General features: G+C 41.5%; 1 protein-coding gene across 1 annotated transcript; it reads right to left on the bottom strand.

Annotated features, from left to right (window-relative positions):
* Positions 1–5,015: 5,015 nt before the first annotated feature.
* Tm4sf1 (transmembrane 4 L six family member 1) lies at positions 5,016–13,407 on the bottom strand. Its single transcript, XM_010625292.3, has 5 exons — positions 13,106–13,407; positions 11,583–11,672; positions 11,344–11,489; positions 7,539–7,719; positions 5,016–5,274 (listed from the first exon to the last, which is right to left on the bottom strand). Exons 1-5 carry the CDS (start codon positions 13,280–13,282, stop codon positions 5,260–5,262), a joined length of 609 nt encoding a protein of 202 aa, XP_010623594.1. The 5' UTR covers positions 13,283–13,407; the 3' UTR covers positions 5,016–5,259.
* Between the last annotated feature and the right edge of the window lie 2,281 nt (positions 13,408–15,688).

Genomic DNA, 15,688 nt, shown 5'->3' with positions numbered 1-15,688 from the left:
TTATATTATAATCCTTAGCAGTCCTTGAAAGAGCCACATAAAACCAGAACCAAATATCTCAAATCCGATCTTTTCCTTTTCCCTCTATGTCACCAGCATTCTTGATTACTGTCCGGAGGAATACACTTAGCTTCCTCTTATCAACAGAATGTTTTCGGGATATTTCATGAACTAGGATTCAATAGCATGGTGTTCATTGAGAATAACCAGACACAAAAGAGAGTGTAGTTCATACATCAATGTATATAAAGTTCAGAGACATGCACAACTAATTTATGGTGGTAGAAAACTGCAGTTCCTTCGGGTATGTGTGGTGGTGGTCAATAGCAGATGCATGGTGCCTGGGAGAGGTGGGAGTCTTCCAGGACCAGAAGTATCCTGTATCACGATTTGGACGGTGGGCACACAGCATAAGTGGGTGTAAAAATTCATCAAGCTGTCCATTTTTGTGTGCATTTTATTGCACATAAAAGGTAATTTTTTTAAAAAGTTACCAAAAAAAGTTAATAGGTGTGAGCAATTACATCTAATGTTAGTTTTAGAATTGCTTCAGCTAAGGGATTGTCTTAGATAATATGGAATGAGGTTTTGGAGAGATCCCACCCTGGCTTCCTTCATTTTCCCTTCAACCCCTTCTAGGCGTTGCCTGCTGTCTGAGATGGGAGTGATCACTGCAGTCCACCCCACGGCTCACACAAGAATCAAGGTTATCTGGACACATGGAACAGAGAAGTGTGGCAAGAATTAGCAGTTAGTGGAACACTTGGCACAGTCTTCCCATTGGAGGTGCACCCGGGGAATATATAAGTACCTTGAAAAACACCATTTGGGGACTGAAATGTTGCTCCTATGCAAAACATGCGTGAATGTTGCATAAGGAAAACGGCTATACCACTTGAGATTACATCTAGGACTGTGCCTCACAATTACTAATGGGGTAGGAAGATGGTTTTGGCCCTCATCATTTGGGAAATGTATCCATGTTCTCTCGGATAGCAGTGCTTTATTCTTATTCATTGCTGAATGTTAGGAAAATGTATTTGTGGTATGAGTGTGTGTATGTGTATTGGGATACGTGAATTCCTGGAAATAACATGAAATTTAGCTTCAGAGACATCTGGAAGCCTTCTTTAATTGCAGTAATTCAAATAAGTATCTAAACTGACCAAGACTCACATACACAAATATTTAGTCTTAAAAGAGAGGAGGAACCATTTATACGAGTGTAGGGTGGATGACTCAGTTTCTATGTTTGTTAAGACATACTGGGTCATTTCCACAAGCCAGTTAGGCCAAGTTTTACAAATTTTTAACCCTCCTCTCACCTCAGAAAATGAAAATAAGGAAAGTCTAGGTTGTGTTCCAAAAAGCCTTGATGAAAGGCCAGTGAGCAAAGGAAATGTATGTCAGTGCCTTAATTTTTAAAAATAGAAAAGCACGGAGCTGGTATTTTAACAAGGCAGCTATCCTATGTGAAAACCACAAACAAATGCTTCCACAGCATGGGAATCATGGGCTCCCTTAATATTTTTAGCCTGTGGTTACTGCCTGCCTCACCTGGCCCATCCTTCCACCTAACTGCAGCTGTAATTATTCTCCGGTGTCTACTGTAGAATGAATCCCCTGTCCAGGCACAAGAACAATGGTTTCCTCATTCACATTGGGAGTTTCCTTTAAACCCTGTGCATTGCTTCTTGAGTGATTCTAGGATATAATCTTTCTTTTCTCGAGGGCCAAATCTTTCTTCTCTCATTTCTGTTCTCTCTCCATAGTAATATGCATTGGTTTTAGAAACTTCCGAAAATATAAATAAGCAAAATGAACTGACTCAAAAATAAACTAGAGTCTGATCAAACTTACCTTCATCTAGATATAGAAGTCATCTTCTTCTCTGTTTCAAAACTCTCTCTTTTGCAGAGTGTTACCTATCCTAACTTAATAACCCTTTATCATTTCATTGTATTGACTACATTTCATTGAAACAATTGCTTGTTGCCAAATATTTTTGTCATAGTTCATGGTATTATAAACAATAGTCCCATAATTATCCCTGTAAGCTGAATTATTGTGAGTGTCCTTGATGGTTTTCTTAAAATAAATTTCTAAAAATAAAAATGTCAGCTTAAAATGGATGTGTAAACTCTTGGGGGCTTGGTACTAGAGATTGAACTCAGGGCCTTTGTGCTGAGAAGTTTTATCCTTGGCCTTTTATTTATTTATTTTTAATCTTGAGACAGTCTCATGTTAAGGCACTAATTTGGTCAGGCTGGGCTCCAACTTACCACCCCCTGTCTCAGCCCCGCACCTCCTTGGGAGCGCTGGGATTGAAGGTGTCTGCCACTATGCTCAGCTGACTACAGACTTTTTAGATTACGGTTACATATCGCCAAATATTCTGAACAGTTACACCAAATCCCATACCTGTTCACACCACAGGTATGGATCAGAGACAATGCAATCAAAGAGATCTCACACACATGCAAGATCCTCAAATTGCGATGAAGGAAAAATTCCATCATTTTTCTTAGATTTCAGTGAAGCAGTTTCTTTCATGCAGGTGGTTACCTGTAGATTTGTTGACTTTAGTAAATTGGCATTCAGAGGCCAGGTGTGCTATTCAAATTCTACAGTAATTTGATTGATTTTATGTTGCCAAACAATAATGAGCTGTTTGGGCACAATCCCTAAGGGGATTTCCAGCCAAATTGAGCGGTCTAGAAATTTCAGATGCAGAGTATAGGCTATAAACAGAACGTAACTAGGATGTGAAGTGACTCGAGCCAGCTGTTTCCTCTGGGCAACTGTAATGTCTACTATTAAAGAATTTACAAATGATGGGAAACTTTGAGTCACTCAAACTTAGGGTCTGGGACAGGGACAACAGAGAGCTACAGGGCTTGCCACAGCCCCCATTAGGTGGGCGGAGTGTCTGGGCTCCAGAGTGCGTTGGTCAGAAAATGACAGCCTCTGACCAAGGAAGGCGGAGGAGGGGAGGAAAAAAGAGGGGAGGAGTAGAAGGGTATTCATGTGAGACCGATGCAAATCGCAACTTTTTTGTTAGCTAAAGATATGGCGTTGGGCAGATTCCTGAATCTGGCTGAGCTTTGATTCTGTAAGAAAGAGGCAAGCACCTCCTTCTAGGGCTGTTGAAGGATTTTAGTAAATAAAACATGTGAAAGTTGTAATAACTGACACATTGAAAGAACTCAATTGATGGCTGCCATTATTACTACAATGGTTCATCATTATTATTTCCATTTCTTTAAGGATAGATTTAGGAAAATGTGGTCTTTATGACTGATTATTAACCACCACTGATTTAAAAAAAATACTCTTTTTCAGGGATTCTTAACCTGATGTCCAAGAGCTCCCTAGAGACCCAGAGGTAGGTGGGAAGGGATGTTAAATTTAGGTGGAAAAAAAAGAATAATATCATTACTTTTTACTAACTTTTAACCCAAAAGCAGTGTTTCCTTTCATTACAAGAGTATGCAAAAAACTAAAGTAATATCAATAACAGTGATTATACTCTTAAGGCACATGTCTTCATATTACATTGAAATTGCTGCAGCTATCTCAAAATGCCATTTTAAGTGAAATCGTATTTCAAAATGCAGTATGTTCTTAGGTGGACTCAGAGAGCACAGGTGGCCAGTGTGTACAGCTACACCATGATTTTAAAAACATTTTGACAAAGTATTCCAATTTGTTGGTTTACTCAGTGATTCTGTTCACTTTATTTTATGTATCTATAAGTAATGATGCTGGGAAAGAGTCTGTAGGTTTCACCAGACTTCCAGAGGGGCCAGGGCACAAGAAAGCTTAGAACGGTATTGACAAACCCATGACACTCAGCCCCTGTCTGTCATCACAGGGAGTCTCGGTCCCAGGAGCAGAGAGCATCGGATATTCAGGCTCAATTGCCATGTTGGGACTTTGCAATAAGTAAGTGGGTTTGGGGTTTCAGTTTGTCATTGTCTCTAAAAGGTTCCCCACCATTGGCTTAGAATCTTCAGGCAGGTGCCGCCTCAGGGCGCCTCCCTGACACAAGGGGCGCTGGCCTCTAACAGCCAGGGAGACCTCTTTATCAACTTTCTCCGCTGTTGCTCAGACATGGATACCAAAAGCAACAACATTTCTGGGTCCAATTCCCAGCAGATGCGGAAGTCTTATCACTTCCAAAGCCTAACTCTGTACAAGAAGAGAGAAAACATCCATTTCCTTCCCCAGGAGTCTGATGCTCAGAGCGTCCAGGAGAAATAAAAGTTACCTAACTGATGAAAGACCCCAAGGGATCATGCAGCAAGGACAACTTACAGATAGCAGAGGAAAGTAAAAGAGGAGTGATGAGGGAGGAAAATAATGAGATAAAGAGGCCCCGGGACGTCCTTAGCAAAAGGGACTACACTACTGGCTGCAAACAATCAGGAGCAAAGAGGAGGAACTTTAAACCAAGGACCATGAAATTAAACAACAGCAAGATGGTACTAACACTTTATTTTGTGGTACATAATCAAGCTTGGTGGAAACTTCCTTGTGGTCTTTCCAGCCTTATACCCCTTCCCCATCTTCCCTGATGCTGATCATCTGCTCTCTTCCATTTCCCATTTTTCTTCTTGCACAGTTTTCCTGGCCTTTTCCTCTTTAAATGTTTGGTCCTTCTTTGAAGAACAAAAAACTTTTCACATATCAGGAAAAAAAAAAAGGGTCTGGCGGGACTCACAGCAACTTGCAGCACTGCATGTTTTGACCCTTTCGTTTGAGATGGAGTATATTCCATTAGGCCTTCAAACCCATGCTAGAGTTCGGGTCTCACAGAACTAAACTCTGGTCAGAGGTATGCAGGCATATAAATGGGAAACACCATATAAGCAATGAAAAGCATCTTTTCAGGTTTTGGGGTTTCTTTCTTCTTGGTCTTAAAAGCAACTACGCATCTTTCATTTAAAACACATACACATGTATACAACTGTAATCGGAATGAGATTTCTATCCTAAACATTACAAGGTTTATCTCAGATAAGCTGAGGACTGTCAGTCCATAAATTACCTCCAGTACTTGGGTTTTCTCATTCTTTAAAAAGTGTTTGTTTGCTAAGTTCAAGCAGTGACATCATGTGAAAATGCCAGTCTTTATACACTTTTATAAAAGTAGAATATGAGGAGTATGATACAAAGTTTTACAGTAATACAAGTACAATATATAAATTACAATGAAATAGAGGCAGCTTGTGGTTCTGTCTACAGGTGGGTTGTTTTTCAGCAGTCATATTGCTGTAGAGAAAATGAAATACATGTTACTTGCAATCAGATAAAGAAATGATGGCATTTCTGTCCTTTATGTTCCTGTTTGAGCAAACATAACTTTAATGTCAGCAGAGTTTTAGGCAACCACACTTAGGACTTAGACAATGGCCACAGAATGTTTTCTAAACAAACTAGACCCATTGGCTTCCCCAGCAAAAGCTGCAAGATACTGCTGCGTGTTTGGTTCTGAGGGTGTTTGCCTGGGGCTTTAATCCCAGATTTAAAAGATAATGGTTTGAGAGTTTCATCCTGGTGTAGGCTCAGCTAGGTAACCTTTCAAATGAAATGTTCCCCAGCCAGCAACCAACTGCCCTACACTGCAAAGTCCTGCCCTTTGAAAATGTCTTTCATCCTCTAAACAGCTAGCAGATCTTCCTAGTATCTGGGAAAAGCTATCCCTGCAGTGACTAGGATGGGAGCCAGTCTATTTACCCTCCAAGTCGTGGGAGGTGTCACACCCTGCCAGATCACTGCAGCAGTTCCGGACGCTGACTTGTTATGTGTGTCCCCAAAAATGAATCATTTAAATTCTGCCTCATATGAATTTGAAGGCTAAATACAGGCTGTGTTCAGTAATCCTGAGAGAATTCCTCTCTGCCCTTCCCCAAATATGTTGTCTGAAAACAACTCCATGCTGAAGTTTTCCCACTCGTTGTTTTCTTGGAAATTTGGCAGCATCCCAAAGAAATGAGTAATCTTGCTGTACTTGCCTGATAAAGAAAACTATATTAACTTCCCCTCAAAAATTATAGAAAGTTTCCATTTATGTACAACAAAGCTTTTCATGATAATAATGGACTTTTAGTTTCCATTGGGTTTTTGCTTCCTTTTCAAAGAAAGGTAATAAAAGACCTGGAACCAGAGGAATAAATGGTTTGGAGAATATAAATGAACAAGTTTCTGTTTGCCCAATCATGTTTTACAGAATAAGACAAAATACAAACCACTTCCCAAAGCTGGACTTCCAACAATTCAATAATATATATCTTTTAGGAAGATAAAGAATAAAGAACTTTCCCTGCTATGCACAAATGCACATTTCTGTCCTAAATCATATCCTCAGGAAACAAGTGCTTCCTGGTTTTCTTTCACACTGAAGGGTTTTCATAACTGCTACTCAAAGGCTACTAGTGCCTGCCCATGCCTAGCTGCTTGGGCTTTTTTCTTTTTTTTCTTTTTACTCCTTATTAGGAAGAAATTGTAGAAAATACAACAAAACGGCAACGTAGCATATAGGTGACGAGCAGTAGCTTTGATAGCAAATACAGTAACTGAGGGTTTAAAACCTGTTACTTCCAGATGAGGGGTCCTCACATGTGTTGTGAAGGAAGGAATTAGCAAGTGACACAGAGAGGATGGGCGTAAAATAACAAAGTCACTCATCGAGGAAGCTCGATGTCACATAAGCAGTGCCTGGATGGACAACCCACTGGGTCACAACTCCTCCTTTTACAGGGTTTTACAGCCTTGCCTTCATTTGGGTGATTACATTTCATTCCAACAGTTCAGGTCATGGTCACAAGATAGTTAACTTTAACCTAGATGTAACAGTTCTTTGCAGTTGGGGAGTTTACCTTAAGATTCCTCCAGCTATCTATTCTAGTGCACAGGAAGGGGGTGTTCAAGGTTAGGAATGAGGCCAGATGTCCCACTTCATGGTCAATGCCTCCAGTGTCTGTTAATTTTGAACTAAATAAAGCAGACTGCTGTTAGAGACAGAAGTCATTTTACATTTTCCTAACATTTTGTAGGTTTTTAGATTACTTACAAACGTTCTCTGTTGCAATATTGCTTAATTTCTGAATCATAGTGTTACCTGAAAAATGAGTTTAATATAGCGTCATGTGAAATGAATGCAACTAACTAGTATTTGTGTTTTAGGAGCAGGAGAACAGCTAAAAGTGAGGACATCTTGGACCTCTCTTTGTGTCTTGGCAACCAGAAAAGGGGTAGAGGTTTCATCCTACAAGTGTCATAGGCAGCGTATTTCTCTGCACAGAGAGTCAACTACAAAGATCCAGGGTAACCCAGTGACTGTGCTACTCAAGCAAGCTTATTTCTGAAAGCAAAACTGAATGCTACCAATGCAACGCCACAGAGATGATGGAAGAATAAACATTGCCAGTTGGAGCATGTTTAGTTTTGCCTCTTTCTCTTTGCTGAAAAGAATGGTGCATTATGACAACAGAAACAGCACAGCCAGGGCAGGGCTTTTTCACACAAGTTCTTACCTGCTGGCGAGAGCAGCAGTAGCCACATATGCCTCCAAGTAATCCATTTATTACTTGAATGAGACACAAGATGAATTCGATTCCACCAAGAGCCAAGAGGATGAAAAACAGAGTCACATTCCACTGTACAATGTGCTTGGGTTCCTTGCACTGGGACCATGTGGTGCTATCCAGAAGGTACCTACGGATATAAAGAGCAACTTCTGACACAGGATCCTCCTCATGAGACACCTCCAAAGCTACTTCTGGGTGTGCTGATTTTTATTTGGAAAAAAAGGAAATGAATTCATTTAAACTTCTGTGCTAGATTCTCTCACAACATGCCATTCCACAGAAGTTTAGCTCAGATTTTATTATAGTAATAAACATGAAATCAAAACTTAAAACTTTTAGGGCCAGAGGTTTAACTCAGTGGCATCACGCCTGCCTCACAAGCACAAGGTCGTGAATTCAATCCCTGGTACCAAAACAAAACTTAAAAGTTTTAGCAGGGCATGGAAGCCACCATGCCTACAATCCCAGCACTTAGGAGGCTGAGGCAGGATGATCCTCAAGAGTTCCAGCCCACACTGGGCTACAGAGTGAGACCCTATCTCAAAAACAAAAACAAAAACAAAAGTATTTAAAACTTTTAACTCCTATGATAGGATTCTGTGTTTAAAAATCCTCACCTTAGAATGATGTTTATATTCTCTAAAAATACATAAATTACTGTAAACAAAAATAAAAGTGCAAATTATATTTGTGCCATGCTTAAGGTAAGATTCATGTATGTATGTGAGGATGTGAACTAAGAGTAGAAGTGGAAAAATGAAAATAAATCATGTATTAAGGTAGCAGAATTATAGAACTCGGTTTCCCAGTTTTATCGTTGCTTAATTGTTATCTGTGTGAAAGGTAGGACTTTATAACCAATATTGAATGAATATCTATTTAGAAACTATAATCTCTACATTAGTTTTTTAGACTTTAGACCATTTCATTAAAATACAATTCATTCTTTTGGAAAATTATCCAAATTCAGCCAAGTGAGGTCATTTAATATGCTAGTTTTCAACTGGGACCTTCGGAATATATATATATGGGTTTTTTTGCTGTTGAGGAATAAGTTAATTTGCAAGAGGAAGTAGAGGGGTTAAATCCAATTAATTTAATACCTCTTCTTTACTTTTCTGATTACCCATGCACCCATAGCAACACGAAGCACATCGTATTCTCTCACTCCACAGAGATTACCGACACTGCGTGAACTCCACGTTGGAGTCAGGGCTGGGGCTGCAATATGAACAAAGCTCAGGCTCTATCCTGGAAGAGCTTGGTGTATAAGGGAGGCAACAAGTAACAGACGACCTCGACAACAAGGAAGGGGACTGGGTGAGGGGAAAGTGTGGAAGGGACCAGAGGAAGGGCACCTAACCTAGTCCGGAGCAAATACCTTCCTACATCTCTTCATCGGGCTGTGCTCCCTGAGGGTAGGAACTATCGTACCCGCCTTGGCCACCAGAAGAGTGTCTGGCACACAGTGGGTACTGGACACATTTTGAAGGTAACTGAATGATATGTGACAACCTGAAGCCACTTCAAAATGCTAGCAAACTGTGATGGGGTCATACCTGACAACATACGAACAGGACTAAAAAGAATTTCTAAATATACGGTTATTCTTATCTGAAAAAAATCTACCTCTGATCACTTTCCTAAAACTTCAGCCTTTGGTGTACCACTCTGTTTTAAAAATTTTATTAGTATGCATTAGTTTCACAGAACAACAGGTTTCATTTTGGCATATTTGTACAAGCATGGAACATTTTCACTCTCCTGTTACCCTAACCCTCTTTCTCTCTGATCCCCTTTCTCTTCTCTAATAGTCAGTGTCCCTTCCACTTTCCTCTTTTTTCCATCCCTCTTCTCCCTCCCTCCCTCTCTCCCTCTCTCTCTCTCTCTCTCTCTCTCTCTCTCTCTCCTTCTCTCTCCTTTTTGATTCCTAATGAAGTAGGCTTTAATCATGTGGGAAAATCTAGGACTGACTTAACTCCACAAAGAGGCCTGGTATAATCCTTTTCTTATCACTTCTTGCCTCAGCAGAACAAAGGAGCCTGGAATTGGAGACCTAACTTTGGAAGAGTCCATTAAGCCAACCTGAGATCCATTCCTATGGTTATTTTTTTTTTTTTAATTTCTCTCCTTCTGGACCTGACCCTCTGCATGTCAATGGAATGAAAACAAAAATCTATATTTTCAGATCACAATCTCAAAGAGCTTATTGGCTTCATGTGACTGCTGGTCAACAAACCAGTGACTCGGAACTGCTAGTTAATCCTATCTTGAAATCCCAGCACAGGTTCAAATGAAGGGTGATAGAGAAACAGAGGAAGGTTTCTCACAAAGCTAGAGCGGATAATGGGAGGCGCGTACAAGCAGCTACCGAAAATGTCTAGTGATACAACTCCCCGCACTCTGGATGCACAAATTATGACTTTTCACAGAGGCAGATTTGTAAAGATGTGTGCAACAGTTTTGCATACATGAGTAATCATTTTTCAACAGTATATTCAGTATTGACAATTCTGAATGCTAAAACTTTAAGCTCCTCAAGTGCCAGTTTTCCTTCAGAGGCCACCAATGTGTTGTTTATTTTAAGCTAGTAGATAATATTAAACATCTAACAGTGGCAGTGCTCACAGGGGGCAGGTCTCTGCAGAAGCATCTCACACATCCCATTATCTCACGATGACCACCTTTGATATCTTATGGATGAAGGAACTGAAATTCAGAGCGGTCCGTTCATTTGCTCCTGTACCCAGAGAATAAGTGCAAAACTTGCAATGAACCCAGATCTAATTCCAAGTTCATTACCTCATGGAGGAAAAAGTGTGTGTGTGTGTGTGTGTGTGTGTGTGTGTGTGTGTGTGTGCTGCCTCACTATACACTACACAATTCATGGTTGCAACTGCTCTTAATAATATAAAGATAATTGAAGTTCATTTTAATATTCTTTTCACTCATGAATCTCAAAACTGAACTTTTCAAAAGTCAACTTTAAAAGCTGAATCAGGAAAAAGTAAACTTAGAAAAAACCAGCTGGAGGAGCATGTGATTCACTCATTTCCACATATATCCGTTTCCATCTGTTTTCTTTTCTGTTCCTTTCTTTTTATCTAAGGAAAAGTAAACGTCAGCATAAAAGAATGGAATCTCTTAATCTGTCCTGTTATTAAAGGTGTAAATAAGACCTCTCTTCTACACCCTATAGTTTAAAATCAGTGGTATGTTGTACATAGCTCAGATGTTATATATGAACATGCATATGTACGATGGTGGGTGTGATTTGTTGTGGGTGTTTATTAAATTCATAGCTGCCATTCTCGTTATATAAGGTGCTATGATTGTTTCTGACAAATGTGTGTTACATCTAATCAATTAATCGTTCCAACGTAACGTACGTGCTAAATGAGGACAAACTGTATGCAAGCTGCCTGGGTTCAAACAGCTGTCAGACCTTGGTGAAATTGTGTCACATTTCCGGGCTTCCCGTTTCTCATCTGTAAAATAGGAGTAAGAGTGGAAGCAACTTCAGAGGGTTGTTGCGGGAACAGAATCAGTGGATCTATGAAAAGCCACTTAGAACTCGTCCAGCCCGGAATATGCCACCCATCCTTGGACACCGAGCGCCTAGCCTATGTGTGAGTCTGTGAAAAAACACTGTCTGGGCGGACGGACAAACGGGTCACTTAGTTTAGCAGGGCTGCCACTATGCACGAGAGATGGATAGGAAAGTGTCGCCACGTGTAGAACAGTTACGTACTGTCCTTCCGTGCTGGCCAAGGTGTAGTTCCACTGGCCGAGAGAGTCAAGACACCACGGTCCTTCCGCTAATCCCAGAGATGCCACGGTGACACAGTAGCCGGATCCTATGATTCCGATGAGAGCAGCCAATATCGAGGAAAGCATCTAGAGAAAGGAGAGACACGACGTGGGATGAAGCACCCGCGGCTGCTCGGTCTCAGGCGTGGGTCACGACCCCAGCCCGGCTGCAGGACTCACCGCGCATCTCTTGCCGCAGTTGTCCTGGCCGCAGCAGCCGCAGCAGTCGTCCTCTTCCAGCCCAATGAACACGAACGCTGGCAGGAACATCTGTCGGGAGGCAAGCGATTCTAGTCACTGTCCTTCCGCAGTTCACCTGGGTCCGGTTAGCAGTCTCTGGGAAAATATCTTTACTTCGGACGCTGTGGACTGATGTCGATTAGGTATTTCAAAGAAGGTAAAGGGGTGAAGAGGAAAAACTACTCTGCAATATTTGCTCGTCTTTGGGCAATGTGTCAAGGTATTCTCCAAGGTGAGGATAAACAATTTGGAAGAGTAAAATAATAACCTATAAATGTGCTTAGTCTACGTAAGTTCATAATGACGCTCCAGGTGCAAACGAAACTCTCCCCTGGAACTAGTAAATGCAGTCTTTAAATCTGACTCCCCCCCACCGTCAAATGTAGATGATATCAACAAGTCTTAAATAGAATAACTGAGTATTTTAAGTGGGAGAGATAGAATCTATCTGAAATAAATAGAATCGATCTGAAAGAACAAATGTACTGTTACGGCGTGACAGTAAAGCTCTTTAAGCAATATAAGTATGAAATACTTGCAGTTTAGAGTCAAAAGAAACTTAAACAAGTACAATGCATTGTTAAATTACATGATGTTAATTTATAATAGATATATTTGCACTAGTGATTACATTAACATGATAGAAATGTTTAAATTCAAAGCAGATTTTCCATGACATAGTCAATATACAGTATTAGATTTAAAAGTTTCCATTTTTTTAATTGAGCAAGAAAAAATATTCCATATGGTATTAACAATTCCATAAAATTTCTCTTTAAAATTCTTAATCCCAGTGTTTTCAAGGACCAAACTCAAGTTTTCACATTCTTTCCATGCTGAGGTTGAAGCTAATACTTTCAGCGCCCAGCTTGGCAAGCAAATTCCTCACTTCAATTAAAAACAAACCTTGAAAAATACAACACATTCCACTCTTAGGTTCAGGCTCCAATCTGCTGCTCCCTGTGAGATTTTTCCAGGTATCACACCCCAAAAGAAAGCTCTAATTCTTTGTAAATAGGAATGTAATCAGTTTATTGTGTTTTTTTTTTCTTGTCACAGATGCCTGCAAATAAGCAGCAGATAATTTTAATCCAAAACTGTGGATTTAGAACCAGCCAAAATCTCCTGGCTCCCAAGACCAATGTTAAATGACTGCCCACTCCAGTACTAGAAACTCTGTAGTCTCTCAAATCTTGTTTAAAAGTATCTATTTTTTAGCTGTAGACTTAGTACATTTCCAGTTGAAAGAGGATTTTGTAAAACATCTGATGAAATTGTTAAAGTCTGTCACAACCTTTACATCATCTGCTTCCAAACAAACAAACAAACAACACCAGAAGAGCAACAACAGAAACCTCTGGACTTGGAAATATGCATTACAGAAAACTTTCCGTGGAAATAAGGATGACTTCTAGTTAGCAGGAGAGAATTTTTAAAAGTTTTAATAAATCTGAATGACTTACCAGCAAGCCCCCTCCTGCAATACCACCGAAGAACAATACAAAGCGGCTGAGGTTGTTTTCAGATGCATACTTCGTCTCCCCATTGGGAAAGTAAAGTAAAATATTAGCTACAATGCAGAGGACAGAGAACCACACCAGCGACTGTCCGATGCATCGGGCACATTTGCCATAGCACATGATGGAGGCGGGAGCCTGTGAGGTTTTCCCCACTCTCTCTGCAGCTCAGTGATATCCCAAATCAGATGAGAGGGTGCCGCTCTGTGAAGAGAGCAGAAGCAACTCTCAGTCTGTTCCTGCTCCCTCTTAAATACTGAGAGGTCTTAGTCACTTGGTAGATGAGGTACTTTGCTTTCATTGGTCTGACTGCAGGCTGTGCTAGGGCTGGGGTGGAGGGATGTGGGGGATGCCCCGCCCTTCCAATGCAATCCGTGGGACAGGCGAAACCAGGGGCAGAACATGAGAAACAGCCTCAGTCACAGGCAACAAAGAAAATGATTAATTGTCCACAAGGAATTCACTGTGCAGTTCCTTCTCAGGATAAAGTCAACAGGAAAGTCTACACAACTTTCCAGTAACTGCCAAGTGTCTGCAGTGGGACCACCCTGGGTGAGGCATTCATAGACAGCCGGCTGTGACCCTGCTTTCTGGACCTCTTCCAGTCTAAGAGTGTGTGCTCACTGTTACCTCCGTAATGATTTAATTTGTGACCTGGGGCAAGTTTCCCCAGCCCTGAGTTCGTTTCCTTGTTTGTTAAAGACAAGGTGTCCAAATTGCCACCTATGGATTTGAAGAAGCTGCTAGGAAAATGGAGATTTCCTTGCTTTACCTGCCTACGGCAAGTTCTGCAGGGCAGAGCCTATGCCCAGCCTTCCTGGATTATCTGATCCCAAAAGAAGTCTGCACCACTCAGAGACGGCATTGGGCAATGCGATGGACTCTGGCAGTCTCTCAGTTTTGAACACTGCTGTCCACCAAAGCAACGGCAGGAAGGGCCAAAGAAGTCCACAGGACAGGGCAAGGATAAAAGAAGGGGACAAAAGAAGAAAAGGAGGAGATGGAAGGAAGAAAAAAAGGAAAAGGCAAGAGACTTTGGAAATCAAGTGGGAAAACAAGTTTTAGGGAAGGTGGGATGAGTAAAAGAGTCGGAACCCACTGATTGGGGCACAGAGGAGGACAGGTGGTCTACACTGCCAGAGTCTGAGAAGATTTCATAGGCTCCCCGCAAAGGGCAGAGACAAGGGATAAGACTCATTTCCTATGTGGTTCCAAAAGGAGAAATAGAACAACACATAAATTTGGGCCTTGAAAAGCATGCTGCTCCCACCCGCTGGATGAGGAGCATGGCATGGCCAGATGGGACCACAGTGGGAGGGGACCTGTCACTAAAACAGGTTAGAAAAAAATGAAAGTAGTCTAGGTAGGAAGTTGTGAGTTCAGAAGAGGAATGTGAACAAGGCTGAATGAGACCCAGGCTTAGGCCAGAGTATGAAGGATTTTTCCTAAAGCTAAAGGTAGGCTACATAACCAAATGTGAGAAAGCCAGTTGGGGTTAGTGCCATGGGATTGGACTGGGAGGAGAGCCCAAGAGGAAGTGTGACCTGAGCGTGCTAATGGGAGTGAGGTCACAGTCTAGACTGGCCTGAGGAAATAAATCATTGGAAGCAGAGGGCAGGCAGGGAAGAGTGGAACCGCCCACCTGCTCAGGTGCACCAGCACGTCCTCGTGCGAGCATCCCGCTGTCACCACCACACATCCTAAAGCAGGGCGCATGGGTTTCTGCTTGACTGTGTTCCTGCACAGAGACGGGATCTCACAGTTGACAGGGCCTGGGATGGACTCACATCCCTTTATTAAGATGTCATCCTTCTGATGAGCTTCAGACATCTGTGGCTACATGGATGGACCTTGAGACCATACTCTTAAGTGAAATAAATCAGACACACATGCTGAAATACACACTGTTTCTCTGGTGTGCGAAACCGAAAGTGGAAATAGGACTAAAATGTGTAATGGATATTGGGAAACGCGAAGAAAATGTTCAAATGAGAAGGGGAACAAGGGAGGGAGGAAGAAGGGAAGGAAGGGACAAGAAAAAAGAGTGAAAATAGAAGAAAAAAATGGAAACAAAGCTTTTGTACATGGGGAGGGAAGGGAGTTTGAGTGGAGGGGGAAATGGGAAAAAAGAGGTCAGGATGTACTATGTACAGAGGCAAATTCCCTATGATGAGTGTTAGCCTTATGCATGTCTGAAATATACCAATAAATGTTTTGCTCTAAAGAACCATCCTTCTAACCATCCAGCTTACTGATCTGTCCCATCTGGACCCAAAATGGGAAAGCCGTCCTTTTCCATTTCGCCCCTTCCTCACCTCTCATCCCTGCAGTCTTCAGGGTAGGGAAGAGAGAGCAGGGGCCTGGACAGAGAAAGCCTGGGGTGCGATGCCTACTCTGATGTTATTAGCTTTGTGGACTTGGGAAATTCCTAGTCTGAGACTGTTTCCTTGTCCCTAAAACAAGGGCAGGACTACACAGGCGGCCGTTAATGGCTTATTAAGCCATTCTTCACACGTTTTTGAAAATCTT

This window comes from Fukomys damarensis, unplaced genomic scaffold, assembly GCF_012274545.1.
Source record: "Fukomys damarensis isolate Sample0158 unplaced genomic scaffold, DMR_v1.0_HiC HiC_scaffold_37, whole genome shotgun sequence".
NCBI classification, from domain to species: Eukaryota; Metazoa; Chordata; class Mammalia; order Rodentia; family Bathyergidae; genus Fukomys; species Fukomys damarensis.
This window is presented reverse-complemented; position numbering and strand designations above follow the sequence as displayed.

What these genes read in the sequence shown, in the direction of transcription:
- Tm4sf1 (XM_010625292.3), bottom strand. Translation starts at nt 13,282, where the DNA reads ATGTGCTATGGCAAATGTGCCCGATGCATCGGACAGTCGCTGGTGTGG. An exon ending in TTGCAGGAGGGGGCTTGCTG is followed by an intron (nt 11,673 to 13,105) that starts GTAAGTCATTCA and finishes GCCTCCCGACAG; the next exon opens with ATGTTCCTGCCAGCGTTCGT. An exon ending in TTGGCCAGCACGGAAGGACA is followed by an intron (nt 7,720 to 11,343) that starts GTACGTAACTGT and finishes TTATATCCGTAG; the next exon opens with GTACCTTCTGGATAGCACCA.